Below are 16,251 nucleotides of genomic sequence, written 5' to 3'. Positions count from 1 at the left end.
TTAAATTGTCTAAGACTTTTGTAATTTTTTTAATTTTTTGCATTCTTGTAGGCTTATATTTCCTAATTTTTGCTAGTAGAATTTGCTCATTTTTATTACTGTCTGAAAGTATACTATCAAGTCTTACAACTACATTCATTTCTTTCTCTTTAAAGTCAGCCAAAATGAACTTCAAATGGCACTGTTGTACTTACTTTTCTTCTTTTTTTCTTTTTAAACACACTGACAATGAATAGGAAGTATCTTCTACACAACAACAAAAATTCATTGTCTCAAGGACTTTGCACAAGAAACTAAACAGACAACATGCACTTCACTATTGTTTAAAAATAAAGAGTGATTACAATTAGTGCAGGAACAATTAGTTGATATTTTTATAAGCAAGCAGAAGGATGATACTAACTGGCCCCTTGGGGAAAAAACAGATGTACAATAGATTTAATTAAATGTATTTCGTGCAATTCAAATATAACAACAACAAACTAGCATGCCATCTGAAATCATGCCTGAACTCTAGTAAACTATTCTGAACAGTAATAAATGTCTCATTGTTATCTTCAGTTTTAACTTTGGCTTACTGCACAGGGAATTTTTCTTTGCACATGAACTGTTTTGAATGTTTCTGCTTCAACTTACTTAGTGGGTTTGCAATGTAAAATTGTCAGAAGTTACTTTAAATTAATTTGTGAAAGGAATTCTTTATTTTAATTACTTTTTCAATAGATCATCACAGACTGATTTGCTGCTCCATCGTAACAAGTCAAAAGAAGGATCACTGACCACGGGTCAGTGCAAGTGGAGTGCTGTAATCTGTATGACTGAAGTTAACAGGTCCCACTGTCTCTACACAAGGTTTACTATAGGCATTTCAGGAGACATCCTGCATAGACATTTACTCTAGGACAAAGGGAATACAAGATGGGCATGAACCAGCTCCAAAATGTAGAGCGGCACTACCTACACAGGATAACAAAGAGCCAAGCCTTCTAGACCTAATGCTTGCTGATGCTTACTGCTGTGTGCCCTAGGCACAGTGGGGTTCATTCAAACAGGCTTCAATCTCATCCACCATGAATAGATGATTATAAAACTCCGCCCCCCCGCCCCCAAAAAATTACTGTTTCAAACTACTTTTTCCATTTTCAAGCAGAAAAGCATTACTGAGGTTCCCTAGGAAAAAAAACAGAGCGTTGTAGCAGAATGATAGGATTTTAGTATTTCCTGGAAATACTTTATAAAAGTCAGAAATCAAGGCACAGTAAACAAGAAAAATACATCCTGAACTCTGGAGCTTTTTGAAGAAATATGTTTCAACAATGTTAAAATATAAAAACTTCAGAGGTCAATTTAGAATTTCTGCAGTCTTTTTCTTTCCCAAGGGCATGCTTTCAAGTGAATCCCACTAAAGCAAAGTCCTTATTTGCAAGTTTCTTTTCTTCTCAGAAAGCACAGTAGCAGCTTGTTGTAAAAGGCAGAGTGTATGAACTCTGTGCAGTTGATAAAAATTTCAGTTCCAGCTGTATTTGAAGATAAAAAAACAATCAACTAGCAAGGTATTTTTAGTCAGTCCCTTCTGTTACCAATGTTTTTTTCAAATTGTTCTGAGCCCTTATGATTTCTGTTTCATAATCCACTCTGATATTGATTCTTTCAGGCAGGCACAGAAAAATCTAACCTCAACACAGAAAATGACAAGATGGCCTTTTTTGTCCTGAGTGTAACAGGAGAAAAGGTTATTCTCTCATCTCTTCACAGACTGCATGGCAGCCACCTAAGGCATATCCTTCAACTTTCCTGTACATCCACTTCTTAATACATAAAGTATAGCACAATAAAATTTGTTTACTCCCTTCAAGTATTTTTTAGCATTTTAGAGATATGGACCTTAAAGTCTGAAAAATATTATAGTTACCAATTCAACTGGGTTTACATTACGTGTTTCCCAGCAAATCTTCATTTTTCCCTGCTTCATGTCCATGCAATGTTTAAAAAGTCTTGGGAGCAAACTCTCTAATGGCCTAAGCACAAATGTCTTGCTGCAGTAGAGTTGTGGCTACTGATAGGTCCCTTGGATTTCTGTAATAGGATCTAAAGACTCTCCAAGAAATTATGAAGAGGCATTTCTACTCAACGTATTCAAACTAGGCAAAAGAATACTAACAGCAATAGCATTACCAAAGAATTATTTTTATCATGAATCATATAAAATTCTCCATCAGATAGAATGGGATATTGAGGAGTAAAAGGTTGTTTTCCAGTATTTCTGTTAAGCAGTTTTAACTTACAGGTGCCCTCCCACTCTCTCACGCTCAAAAGGAAACCAAGCCATAATAATCCTCCAGTGCCACACTCGAAATCACCTTCCCCAGAGAACAGAGGAGGAATAAAGCGCTTTATTATTCATATTCACTGAATCATAAAATGCCTAGAGGCCACAGAGGTAATGGCCCGTTGCAGCAGTGCCAACTGTCCCTGCTTCGGAGACAAAGCATTGAGATGGCCGGGAGAAGTAGCAAATATTCGTAATATATGATTAAGGTGATTGAGCAGTGAATGGAAAAGGAAGCAGAGAAATCCACATCACTGAGACTGGAAAAATCTCATAATCTGCACATACATAACCCCCCTATCTCCAGCCCCTTTCCAGAAATCTTGAACTAAAGCAGGTCAGGTGTCTGCATTTCATCTACTTTTACATAAGTAAGAATAAATCTTGATAAGTTGGGCTGTGGCAACATTTAAAAGGATCTTTACAAAGGTTCTGAAGTGAAAGACACCAGTCAGGAGATCATAAGCACGGCTAGTACATCCTGGCTGCAAATGGCATATCCCAGCATTGAGGATTACAGAGGCAAAGACCCTTGTGACGACTGACTAAGGATGGAAAACAATGTAAAGCCAGTAACATGAGAACTAGATTTTTCCCTCCAAAGCACTTAGCTGCATGAAAACAACTTGATCCCTCATTCAGCATTTACATCTAAAAGTAAAATAAAACAGACAAGCTTTAGGACACCCTCTGATGCTCTTGTAATTTGTCAAGGAAGCGTGGTGGCCGGGAACCTTTTGCTGCGTTGTTCTCATAAGTCACTTGAATAGTATCTTGTTATATTATTTACTGGACAGGACAAATTATATTTGGGTTGCATTACTTCAAAGCAAAAAAAAATTAGGAATCTCGACAAGCTTGCAAATTAAGCCTCAGTTAAACCTACCTAGCATTGCAAGACTCTTCAAAAGTACTTTCACAGAAACTGGTCCAAATGTAGACAAAGCTTTCTGAGTGCATTTTCCCTGTCAGTCCTGTGTCTGATCACTGCCTTGATGTATCATTATTGTACAATCACAAATCATGTCACATCCTTTTCTAGCTCCAGCACACTGGCAACAAATTTCCCACAAAGTCTTCAGGGATCAGAGAAGCTGATCAATTAGGCATTGATAGTATCTCATTACTATACATTTTCTTGTGATGCACTCTGTATAATTTCATTAATAGCACTTGAATTAATTTTCTACGTTGCACTGCAATAACTGAGAAAATATACAAGAATACAACAAAGAGATGACTGTGCTTACGATTTGTGTTTAAATCCAGATTTACACAACTGCTTAGCTCCAGCAGCCTGAAACCTGTCAGGAAGGAAAGCAATTATAAACTGTATCTGCCATCTATCTTTTACAGGAAAGAGTATATCACTATATGCTTCAAAAAAAGTGGGGGATTTTTACAAAACCAGGCCTAAACTCTGCTTTTATTAACAGCCTTGATGTAAAGAAATGGCAGAATTTACATTACAGGTGTTTTACAATTATCCAGTGACACTGAGCATGCAGCCACAGCAAAGTCAGGGAAGCAGAAGGGATTTCATCAAGCAGAGCTCCAAGTTTTAATACTTTTTCTGCCCTTCCCACTAGCCAAAAACCTTTACATAAATGTAGGCAGATATTTAGTATACACATATACATGCCACTTTCCCAAGTTAAGAAAAGTATCAATTTGAAGTAAAGTTTGACAGATGCACGTACTTGATTCAAAGAGCTCTCACAATAGGAACATTGCACTCTCACACCAATGCACACAACTGTGACCTTGCACTGGTTGCACCTTAGTCAGCTGACATCTTCCAGTCACATCTGAGACTTTCCTGGTGTATAGAACCCAAGTCCTCAGACACCTGAATGACAGATGTGATGGTAATTTCAGTGCTCTCATACAAGGAGGAGCTACAGATCCCTCTCCTGAGGTTTGCTAGCGACATTAGCCACAATGAGCACCAACCAGCCTCTCGGACGATGAAAGCTCATTACCATTTCTTTAACCTTCAGAGAAGTTCTGAATTCTGCTAGAGAAGTTAAGTGGAAGTGAAAGGTGAAGTGCAATTTCATTTCTTCTTCAGTTTGCAGATTAAAAATATGTTTTCATTAGCTGAGAGTGGCTTTTTCTTGCCCTTATACAGATGCAATTCTTCCTTTTTCTTCATAAAACACATCTTGACACATTCAAAGTTCAAAAGAAGCTGGACAATCAGGTTTCTGCTTTCATTTGTCAAGAGCAGCTCCAATAGACTCTCCAGAGCTGGGTGACACTAGAAGAGTATGGAGGGAAAAAACCTCCCCATTCACCACCCCAAAAGGGAAGCAGAAGCCCCCCCTCCCGAGTACAAGATGCCATATTTGCTCCCATCACCACAGCTGTTCTCACACTCTGGCTGATCAGATCTTACAGGGCCGACTTTGCTCTCACTCTTATCTGTATTACACCAATGTAGCCATGTCAGCTGCAAAGCCATTACCCTGGAGTGAGACAGAAGAGGGTCTGGTCCCAAATGTATTCTATCTGACAACACCCATCTCTCAAGTCCTCAATGCCCGGGAATGTAAGTGGAGAACCAACCACTTTAACACAAATCTACTGAATTAAAGAGAGCTTACCCAACAGAGAAGTTGATGCTCCCTCTCTGATGCCGTTTCAGAAGCACTTTAGAGAAAAGAAAACTGATTTTTTTTTTTTTTTGTGATAGTTTTACATGATAGCTCTGTGGAATCACATTTCAGAGTTACACGAGTCTCTAGCCATACATTCCTTACTTCCCATAAGCACAGCATAGTATCAAAGCAATAGGTTTTGTAAGGGGGTTTTTTTGCATAGTAACGTACTTCTTCATATTTAAAGTCTCAAATAATTTTCTAAGAAGTCAAAGAACAGAATTCTTCAAAAGGCACAAAAATACGGTCTTTCTAAATCTAATCTTAATTCTATGTCCCATTTATGTAAAACAATGTGAGAAGCAAATGTCTTAGTCAATGTGACAGTACATTGATTTGGGTCTTTTTTGAGTGCTATCCCTTAGGAATTTAAAGGGAAGCTCCCAAAAAATTGTTTCCCAATTCTTCTCGCTCTGATCTCATTAGAATGAGTTGCCTTTGGTTTAGTACATTTCTTTTTCCTCTCTCTTTGCAACAGATGCTGAACAATTACTAAAATACAGCAGTCACCCACAAAACTGAATCTCTATGCAAAAGTAAAGACCAACATGTTGCTCAGATGAATGATTCAACCCATGAGAACTTTCAGAATCTTCATACGCTACAGAGAGGAATTAAAAAAAAAAAAAACACAAAAAAACAACACACCACAACCCACACCCTGAAATGTACAAAACCTTCATGGAACTCTGCAAGTATTGTAGAAAGTGTTGGAAAAGCACTTTTCACTGATCTGTTTATCACAGGCCTCCCTCTAAAACACAGCACCTCCCACCCACTTTTAGAACAGAAGGACACAGTTCATCTAAGTACTGAGTATCCTGCTCAAGGGAACCCAGTTACACCTGTGCCAACAAGATTCAGTGGCAGTTTCAGAAATTCTAGTCCTTACCTCTATATTGAATGTACTTAAAGAAGTCTTCTCCACACACTATAAGATAACAAATACTTTATTCTATATGGCAATTTATATCCCACTTTTTTTTATCCCAATATCATAAAGGGACCTTTTTATTGCCCACATACACACATAATACTTTTATGAATTTTCCTAAGCTTTTGGCCCCAATACTTTTACTAATAAGTTCCAAAAAACTGTACCTTGATAAAAAGTGTATTTCCTCTTACTTCCCAATTGGCTGTGCTAGCTCTGTTTTTGAACTATGAAATAAAGCGGGAGCTGACCATTGGTCTCTAGTTCTGTGCCACCATGTTTACATAATAGGAAACAGAAGGACAATTTTGCCTCGATGTATTAGTTTGTCTTCCCCCTTCTCTTATACCATCTCTACATTAGTTTTCTCACTGTTAAAACACCTCCTCTCACATTATATTTTTTTCAATTAATGCAAGCAATCAGCACAGCTGATATTTAAGAAATGAAATTAGTCTCACATGTGGACAAAATCCTTAAGCTACAAGCAGGGAAGGAAACCAAGACTCCAAATCCTCACTAATTGTGATCTTCTGGCTTTTGCTAATTTGCAGGATTAACTCCCTCCTATAATAGTCCAGATTTCTTCCTCACATCACAATTGAGTCACGGGGTTTTCATATTCACAGGATAAGCCTATTTAGCTCTTTTCAGTCCATGGGATACCCTCTACCTCTTTCTTCCCTTGGTTACCCCAGTATCATGAAGGGGAAAAGTAATGATTCTAAGGTCATTAAGCCATGCATAAAAATGCCGTAAGAGATCAAATCAAGCCAGAGTAATGTAAAAAAATAAACCTCTCCTAGAGTTCACATAGACTCCAGTTTCCTCCCTTGATGACATGAGAAAAGCAGTATACAACGAGGCTGTTAGTTGAGGGGGTAGACAGGAGGAATGAAATACAAATAGCCAACTCCTGTAATATACAAACTGGATGATCAAACAATCATGGCAAAAAGTCAACTGATGACATACACTGACTTTAGTGGGGTCATATCTAATTATTAGTGACTTGGTTTGAAAAGGCTTTTAGTCAGAGGAAAGCTACTTCAGAGATAACAACTAATGCATGGGGTAAGAGGCCAACAGAGATAATCAAGCAAGGATATAATTTCAGTGCCAATGAATTTGTTTGACAATCTGTTTCTTGGCCCAGTCAAACAATCTTTGTAAATAAAATTCTTGCACTTGCAGTGTATAGTCTGATTATGGAGTCACTTTGTTAAGAGTTCAGGTCACAGAATCAAAAAAAAAAAAAAAAAAATCAGTGCAAGAATTTGCACACGTCTGCTCAGCATCATCTTTCATGGGCTCACAGTAATAGCAACGAAAAGGTTTTTTTTACTACATTCAGGGAGCCACCATACTCAAACATAGATCACATACATACAGTGACTGAACTGCTTTTGAAACATAAGCCATCCAAAAAATTCTGGACCAAAGCCTAACTGCACAAAGGCAAAATACCTCCAGCATTGGGTATCTCAGGGAATTGTGTGTGGTTGCATAAGAACACAATACTAGAAAGGTCAGTACACAAATCTCTTTTCTTGTTGTTGCTAAGATGCTTTGGTAAAATAGGTCTGGCTCTAGGAAGCAGGAAATAATTACAGAAGACACCTGTTAGTCTGCAGATGGAGCAAGTAACTTGATTTCTGTACCTTGCTTTAAATGCTTTAGAAGTTACTTAAATTACCCTGGCACTAATGTAGCAATCATTAACATTTTATCTCTATCCTGCTGAACACTAAGAAGCAACAGAAGCAGCAGCAAACAGAAGAGGAATAAATTATATAGCAAAGACTTGGAAAAAAGCCTGGAATCAAAATCCTGGATGGCCATACCTCCCACACAGGCACTGGCTCTCCATCTTGCACCCAACTGTAATCATTACCAGGGCTTTTTTTAAAGCCCAGGCCTGAATGAACCGATGTGTTATATGACAGCCATGACCTAAGTAAACTCCAAATGAGTCATTCATCACAGCAAAGCTCCAGAGCAAGCTGGTATGCTCTCAGAGAACTGTTCTTCTAAACACACGTTATACATAAAGAGGAAACAGAAAGCACATATTGTAGGCTTTCATCAGTTGTACACAAACTAAGCCTTTTATAATTCTGAGTAGGCTTGAGATCATTATGCCTGGGGCCAAGAGTCGCTCCGTAGTTTAAGATTTAATTTTCCAAACTTTTGGTCAAAAGAGTCTTTTTAAGTGCAGGGGAGAAAGGAACACGTTTTCTATGCGTATGCTCTGTTCACAGTGCCCCTACTCAAATCCTTACATGCACTGTTTTGTTGCTTACAAAAATCAAACTTCACAGCCTCGAGGTCAGGAGCAGGAGGTGCTCACCCACATGAGCTTCCACGTTTTCTGTTACCCATCATTCTCTTTGATGGCCTAAATTGTTCCTGGCACGGTTGACCTTCCCCAGTTCTAGGGCTCACTCTGACCTTCTTGCCACTCAAATCTACCAAATGCACTGAGCTAAATTTCTTTTTGTTTGCCTTTTGAAATTATGTACTTCAAGACACGAGAGATTCTCGTGCAGATGCAGGAGAGTAACTAGAAGACCAAGGACATTCTTGCTGTTTTATCGTCTGTGGCTCCCGCCATGATAAAGCTAACGCCATACTGTCGGTTTAAAGGCACACCAACACAAGAGCTGAGCAGGTACTTTAATATTTTAGTAAAAATTGGAGGGCTTTGACTCTAGAAAAAGTGCAACTAGCTTAATCCAGTCACTATTATCAACTGCTTTCCCTTTGAAAACAAACCCTGAATCAGTCTGAACTCCTAAGGACTCAAATCTTATTCTTTAATTTGGTGGTTTTGTTTTAGCTACTTTATTAGCTTGCGATAATAAAGTAATAAAAGTGTTATGCATTGAATTTAATATTGCATTTTCTATAAAATGACAAGAAGCAATAATTTCATCAAGGAATTTGGACTTTTCACTCCTACATTAGTACTCCAGGCCCAGAGGGTTTTTTCCTTTGGAAGTGTTCAGTAATCACTGGTAACTAACAAAAGGGTACTTAACATTGTGGCACCCTGTAATTCACACCAGCAGCTGCACAAATAATTACAGCCCTTCTCAGGTGAAACCTCAACAATTTATAAAAGTTTTCTCTGAGCACGGAAGGACTGAAATCCTTTTGAATGACAGGGAGATCCACAGAAGTCTTTACAAGCACTAAAACAGTCTGATCCACAGGGCATAGAAATGCTACCTGCTGACAAGCATGGAAGAGAACGACCTTCAGACTGAATCAAATTCTACCAAATTTTGGCTGGTATTCTTACACACGTTTTAAACAGAAAGAGGTCAGGTTTACCCTGCCCATTTCAGCAACCATAGAAGGGTTGTAATGGGCCATGCTCTTTGTTTAAGATCAATCAATTCCATTTCCCTGTCTCTGATTCCCTGTTTTTTAAACAGACCTACCACCAAAATTTGATTCAGCCCCCTTTGAGTCAGGCCTGTGGAACATAACAGATCTTTAGAACCAGATTTTTGTTTCTGTTTCAAGGAGTGCCTAAATATGGAATCATATAAAACAGGACCGTGGAGACTGATAGGGTCATCTGCAACATCTCCTAATCTCCAGGTAGGATCAGTTTTGCCTAAAAAAATTCTTAGCAGCTACTCCTCTGATGTTCTTAGGAGACTCCATTCTCTAGTTCCAATCATGCATCCATGAAATTACTGGAAACTTTTTACATCTGATATGCATTGCCAGTTAAATCTGGTACACTTCCATTTTTTTCAAAAATATAATAGATTACTAAACAAAAGTAGTAATTAACTGCCCAAAACAAGGTTCTAATTTTAGGCAGTCTGGAAGGGATAATGCTAAAAAAGGAGTAACAGCCCACAACTTAAAACTGTAGGAATACTTTATGGTGCTTAAAATTGCAGTGAGTCAATCCTGAGCCACAGAATGTCACTTTCAAACTGTTTTCTCTTTTTTTGATGATACTCTAAGGAAGACATCCCAGTCACTTTTCAAGGTACTCAACCATTTCTTTCAAGTTATCTAGACTGTCTAACAAAAGCTGATTTATAGTGGGAGGTATCTACCACAGGTGCCATTAAGTCTAGAGCCATGAGACTGACTTCTCCCTGGACATCTATTTAACAAGATTATGATGTGGAAGGGTACTGCTCTTCTCTGTGAAGTGCAAGGCTTTTTATCCCAAGAAATTATTTTCTACTCCCCTTAGCTAACACACAATGAAGCTTTTCTAATTGCTATTCTTAAGAGAAGGCAAGAAAACTTAATTAATATATAGACATTCACAAGTAAGTAGGATAGCACCATCTTTTTTTTTTTTTTTAATTCATCTCCAAATCAAGAAAGGGTTCTAATTAACATGAGATAACAGATTCATCTTCCTCGTGCTCTTCTCCAGCAGAGTTTTCCAACTGTAAGTGCATAACAGAAATGTATTTATATGGGACAGAGATCTAAAATGTTCTGAAAATTTGTAGCAAGTAAGATTGGTTTCTGCACATAAAAGTAGAAAAAATAAAATCTTACCAATATTTGAAATTACAAACAAAACCAAACAAAATACTTTTCAAAGTTTTTCTTCTTACTTGACTAATTCCTACTCTAATACAGATACTATGTAAACAAGCACTAGAATTCCTTCAGTGTGAAGACAAAAGCTATCATTATTGTTTCTCAGCTGGATAATTAAATGTGACAACTTGACTACAGAGAATTTTAACATTTGAAAGTAGAATCTTAAAGAAAAAGATGAAACTTACAATCAACATATTCTAACACAGATCAGCATTGCTAGGCTCATTTGGGATTTTTTTGTTGTTGTTCATAATTTTTTGTTTATTTTGCTGTTAGCTGGGTCTTGCCTTGGCTTTGGGGTTTTTTTGGCTGAGGGATATCTTGAGAGCAGGCAATCTTTTATATTTCAAGGTTATTGTAAGTCAAGGGTAGGGAAGAGTTCTGAATCTAAGTGGAGTCAAACTACAGAACCAGTCTAGACAACTCTGAATGTTATGTTCTCCTTAGTGAATATTTTTAAGAAAAAATTAATCATCAAGGAAACGCAAACATTATAAAGTGCAAACAAAACCCACATTTTCACAGAACACGAACCTAAAAGACTGTGAATGAAACAAAATGGAACTAATTTTCCCAATACAAATAACAGTTATTCAAATTTGTGAAGGTGCATTCTTCGTTTAGTTTTTCCTTTGCTTAGCTGAAACATAGATTACATATTTTTTCTTAGATCAAAACTATGATCACATACTGACCTACCCAAATATGATTCAGGTTCAGTAGAGCATAAATCCACAAAAACATGAAGTCACATATTTTCCAGATAAAATAACTGTACTTCACTTCTGGTTTTACCTAGTTTGCTTTGGTGCATGACAATATCTTCATGCTTATAAACACTATCGCTTTTTTTCTGGCTGCAATATCAGTTAGCCATACTAACAAAAGTTAAACATTGATTCAGGGATCTATCTTGCAATATGCTCATAATTTAGCAGAAAGACCAACTTCCAAAGTTATTTACATGCCTAAGGAAGCCAAGAGGGACATCTATGAGAACACGTGAAGAACAGGCTTATGTCACAATCTGCAAGCGCGTGAGTATTCTGAAAATCCCACCAGCTGCAGTTAAGTGTGTCAGAAAGCCCACCTCCTGTCACACAAAAAAGCTTCTTCTGTGTCCCCTGATGTGGATGGGTTCTACAGGTACTTACAGGTGTGGTGTACTAGAAAACAACAGACCAAAGAGGAGGAAAAAAACATGCTTAAAAGTACATTAAAATCTCCCAGACCTGCTAGGATCTGGAAATTACTGGACCCATTGAACCCACTGGCATCAAGAATGTAGGCAACTTAAAAGGTGTCAGAGAAGCTAGTGCCTGTTATATGTACTCAAATGATCATACACACAGAGGATGGAATAAAAGATCACCCAAATGCTTCCTGAATACCAGCATTCCAGAAATCACCAGTGCACTAGTGCCACTTTCCGCTTGGGAGTAAACAACTATGGCTGGCCCCCAGCTGTTGCTCCAACTGAGTATTCTGAGTGAAAGTGAGCGAGGACTGTATGAACAAATAATTGAAAATACTGTATGATCAGTTATCTGCCATTTAAAACAACAGCTCGGTTGTGCTATCACTAACAGCTGCATTAATAGAAGGTATTCTCATTAATACTGCTTCTGACCTGTGCCTCCCCCAGCCCAATCCCCTATCAGGGAGACAGTGATTTACAGCACTCCTTGTTCTAGTGCCCACGTACACAAGTGGCTCAGCTTCTACCCCACAGGAGCAAACACTGTTAGCATGCCACCTTCAGTGGGAAGGAAACAAGTACATTCTGTTATTTGAAAACACTTACTTGGTAGGGATAGAGAGTGACTCCATTTGTTCTTGACAAAGACCAGGTCCCATCAAGGTACTGGTGAGCCTGGATAGCCACTGAGTTGAGAACATTACCATTGCTGGGGCTGGTGGCCATTTGGAAGCTGACCTTGGCTTGGTGTCCAGGAGAGCCATTTTTTTTCTCCACCCCATTTCCAATTCCTAGGCTGTTGGGTTTTCCACTGTGTTTGTTGCCAACAAAGCCTGTATAATTAGACGGAGCATAAGGAGCAGGCATGTATGCCCAGTCCCTGGGCTGCAGGCTGCCCATGTGCCGGGGACTCACCAACGTGGGGACATTGGAGAGAGGTGGGGGAGAGCCTGGTGAGGCATCATAATGTTCCGAGTTGGCAGCTTGCTCCAAGGTCAGCACCATCTGAATGGCCTCTTGCTTCAGCTGGTTCAGGTGTGTGGCACAAACATCACACCTGTTGTCCTTCTCATTCCATGCCTTACGAATAGTATTGGGAACTTGGAGCTTCTCATGAATCACCGAAGAGAAACCTGGGTCCTAAAAAACAAAAAAAGAAAAAAAAAAAAAAAAAAATCAAACAGAGAAGGGTAAGAGGGGACAGGAGAGAAATGTTTAACCATGATCACCACAGTGAAACCTTATTACTGCATTTCAAAAGCAAATTCATGAGATAAGCTTAGAATGCAAACAAAGGCCATTAGATATAGTCAACATATGCCAGCAGCAGAGCTGAACAAAACTGAGAAAGTAGATTGTGTTGGAAAGGAAAAATTCTTTTACTGATAAGTGGCAAATATTATAATTCCACTGCAAGCTTCAATGCGTGGCAGAGAAAAGGAATTAACCTGCTTCACACCACTGCACCTAATTTCTGGCTTGAATGAAATTTGTTCTTAGTCACACAGGTGAGATTGAGAGCAACTCCACTATAGCCAGTGGACTTGTAGCAAGGTTCACAAACCCATCTATTCATCAACATCGGCTTTTGGTATTCAGAAAACCCAGGAAATACTCTCCAACCAAAATGTAACACTTCAAAGACAGCAGAAAAAAAAATTAAAAAGTACCACCCCTCTCTCATAAATCGTTTTCAGAATTCAAAACAGATGGATAGCTGATCAAGTCATTTACTAAGAATACACTTTTCAGCCAAAATAAAGGAAGGGAAAAAACAAACAAACAAACGAAAACAGACCACCTTTTAGTTAATGGAAGTTCTAGCACGATTTTGGTTATCTGCCAATAACATAAAACAAAGCAACAATTTTCTTTAAAAAAAAATACATGTATAGAGTCTATAATCTGTAAAGAATTATTTTCTTCTCTGAAAGCATAGTTTTGATGCAAAACCAAATAATCAGATTTGAAGTCTCTTGTCTCATAGCCTTACCTCTTGGGTAGATATCTGAGCACCAGCGGTGCTGCCTGTAGGGTAACATGTACCCTGATCTGACTACCATCACTGAAGGGCAAATTGGAAAGCCAAACAGCAATCTTAAAGCAGAATTGTTACTAAATCTGCCTGTTCTTACAGTATCACACAGTTTTAGAAACTCACAGCAATGATGTGAGTGTTGCACAGAGCAAAAGGAAGCTGTTATTTGATGGAAATATTTCTTGGAATCTTCACACCACATTTCTGTGGTTTTACCGATCAGGTAAGGACAGACTTCACTTGACCCTCCCTAATTTTTAGATTGGTGGATTTTTTATGAGCAGTCAGAAAGTTTTAAAATCAAGAGTATCAGAACCTTTTCTCTTTATCTTTGTGCCTTTAACAGCTCTAGCAGCAAAATCAGAAAGTACATGTGTGTGTGAGGAAAAAAAACCCACAAATAAACAGAACTCTTATCAAGTAATTAAGTAATTTGATGAACCCCATGCACCGAGATAGACAAATTTCTTGTCTTGATAGTTTGTGCTGGGAAAGTGGGTAGGGGGTATAATATAAGGAGGGAGAGAATCCATTGGTAGAGGGTCATATTCATTATGATCTGTCTTTATTATAGACTCAAGCATTTTATTTTCACTGTTTAACTACCGTGAACAGCTCCTCAGCATGCAGTGATTAATTGATTCATAAATCACGGTGCCTCTTTATGCACAGCAGCAAAAGAGCAGTTCCAGCCACAGAAGCCCAGGAGAGTCATATAAGCTGATGGGAAACAACAGGAGGCTGAGGTCTGATCAAGCCTCAAGCTGGTCATTTCTATTCTATGCACAAAGGAGGTCAGAGCATCAAAGTGTGTCAGGAAGGCAGGAACTGGATTCTGCACCAACCCTTCCCCCTTAACCTTTGGGAAAGGGACTGGTGGAATTCAGGGGGAAAAAACAGGATGCAAAATATGTCAAATCACATTTTCCATCCCAGACCATAACTAGGTCAACAGATCACATCAGATATAGGCATCTACTCCATGATGCCAGGTGTGCCAGGAAATCATTCCCTATTTTCCCCATAATGAGCTAGACAAAGCTGCCTATACAGCTGAAGTGAGGCACAAGTTTTCTTTTCAGCTGCTCCACATCAGTGCAGGAAAAATCCTTGCCAGCTCTTCCTTCAGCTAGCAAGTGCCATAGAGGTGGGTTGCTTTTCTTTGAAAGTTAACTTCCCTAAAGCAACCGGGCTCAGACCCAGGTAATTACATACAACATTCAGATCTCGCAGCAGTTGGAACATGGAAATTCCTGGATACTATGATAAATATTCCAAGGAAATAAAGCCTTCTCTAATGTAAGCAAATGTCAGCATGATATAAATATTCAAGTAGCACACCAACTTTAAAGAGTGCTGGACAGCAGTGAATTCAGCTTCATCTCGGCGTTAAAACAAACATCAGATCGTTCTGTGATACAACAATAAACAGAGAGAGGGAGGGAGAGAAGAAGGCAGACTGTTCCTCCTCAGGAGCAGAAAGGAGAAACAGGCACAACCTGAATTGATTACTCCCAAGATTGGTCCTACTAATCTATCATAATCTACTAGATGGATAGTTCAATACTAGATCCAAGTCCGAGATATGAAACAGAAAAGTCTATGGGATGGCAAATAAATTTGGATAAACAGCTTCCAGGAGGACATTAGTCACATTTTGTTCCCAAAACAAAGCTGATAGAGCCTAGAGCATTTACTTCCTTATTCTGCACTAGGCAGCTCTACTATAATTTCACAGAAGCGGCTGACAGCCTTACAACATATTTAACAGGGAAGAGGCCAAAGCTGAACAACCCCTATACCCTTGCTTCAAGAGCAGATACGTTACACTTGTATCTGTTTCAGTATTTCATTTGCAAGCAATCATCTGCACACATTCCCCCAGGAATGCTTATTAGTTCAATAACCAATACTTTGCCCCATACAAAAGTGACAGGCAAGCCTCGCTGGATAAGCACTTTGAGCCAGCTGCACAGAGCAGCAGGAGTTGAAAAAGGTTATAGTCTCTAGTGAAACATGTGAGGTCTAAGAAACTCCACACTCCCTGGCACAGGAACAGATTTGCTTGTGAAATCTGAGGTTGACACTGGAAATGCCATTTACATTTTGGCACTCATTTCCAGTCCTGATGGAACAAAGCACAGTGACACTGAAAACTGAAACAGAAGTTTAAAAATCACAAGAGAGTTTGCTTTGAGTTCAGGGCAAAGGTTCATGATGGTTTCTCTTCTTGCTGCAATGGTTCACCCAGCTTTAGTATAAACAGCATTACTGTAAACTCCTATTCCTATAATAAACAAATAAAGGCATGTAAGAGGTCTGAAAGCTTCAGGAGAACAGCCACAATGAAGAACATTGCATTAATGCACGAGGCAGGCAGCAAACTAAACAAAGTGCACACTGAGCTGTCCTGCAAGAAGTCTTTTCTAGTTACCTTTGAGTTCTCAAGGTCAAGTAAACACCAAGAGAGTAACTAATCTCTCATCTTTGTTCCTGAACTAA

At 38.7% G+C, this 16,251-nt stretch overlaps 1 protein-coding gene across 1 annotated transcript in view; it reads right to left on the bottom strand.

Annotated features, from left to right (window-relative positions):
* Nucleotides 1-16,251, bottom strand: part of KIF26B (kinesin family member 26B) — a 284,319-nt gene that overhangs the window by 185,594 nt on the left and 82,474 nt on the right. The window contains exon 3 of the mRNA XM_058419609.1: nucleotides 12,318-12,851. Within this exon, the coding sequence (XP_058275592.1) occupies nucleotides 12,318-12,851 (534 nt within the window). The remainder of the gene's footprint in view (nucleotides 1-12,317; nucleotides 12,852-16,251) is intronic.

This window comes from Hirundo rustica, chromosome 3 (genome assembly GCF_015227805.2).
Source record: "Hirundo rustica isolate bHirRus1 chromosome 3, bHirRus1.pri.v3, whole genome shotgun sequence".
NCBI classification, from domain to species: domain Eukaryota; kingdom Metazoa; phylum Chordata; class Aves; order Passeriformes; family Hirundinidae; genus Hirundo; species Hirundo rustica.
Note: the sequence above shows the minus strand (reverse complement) of the source record. Positions and strands in the feature narration are given on the sequence as shown.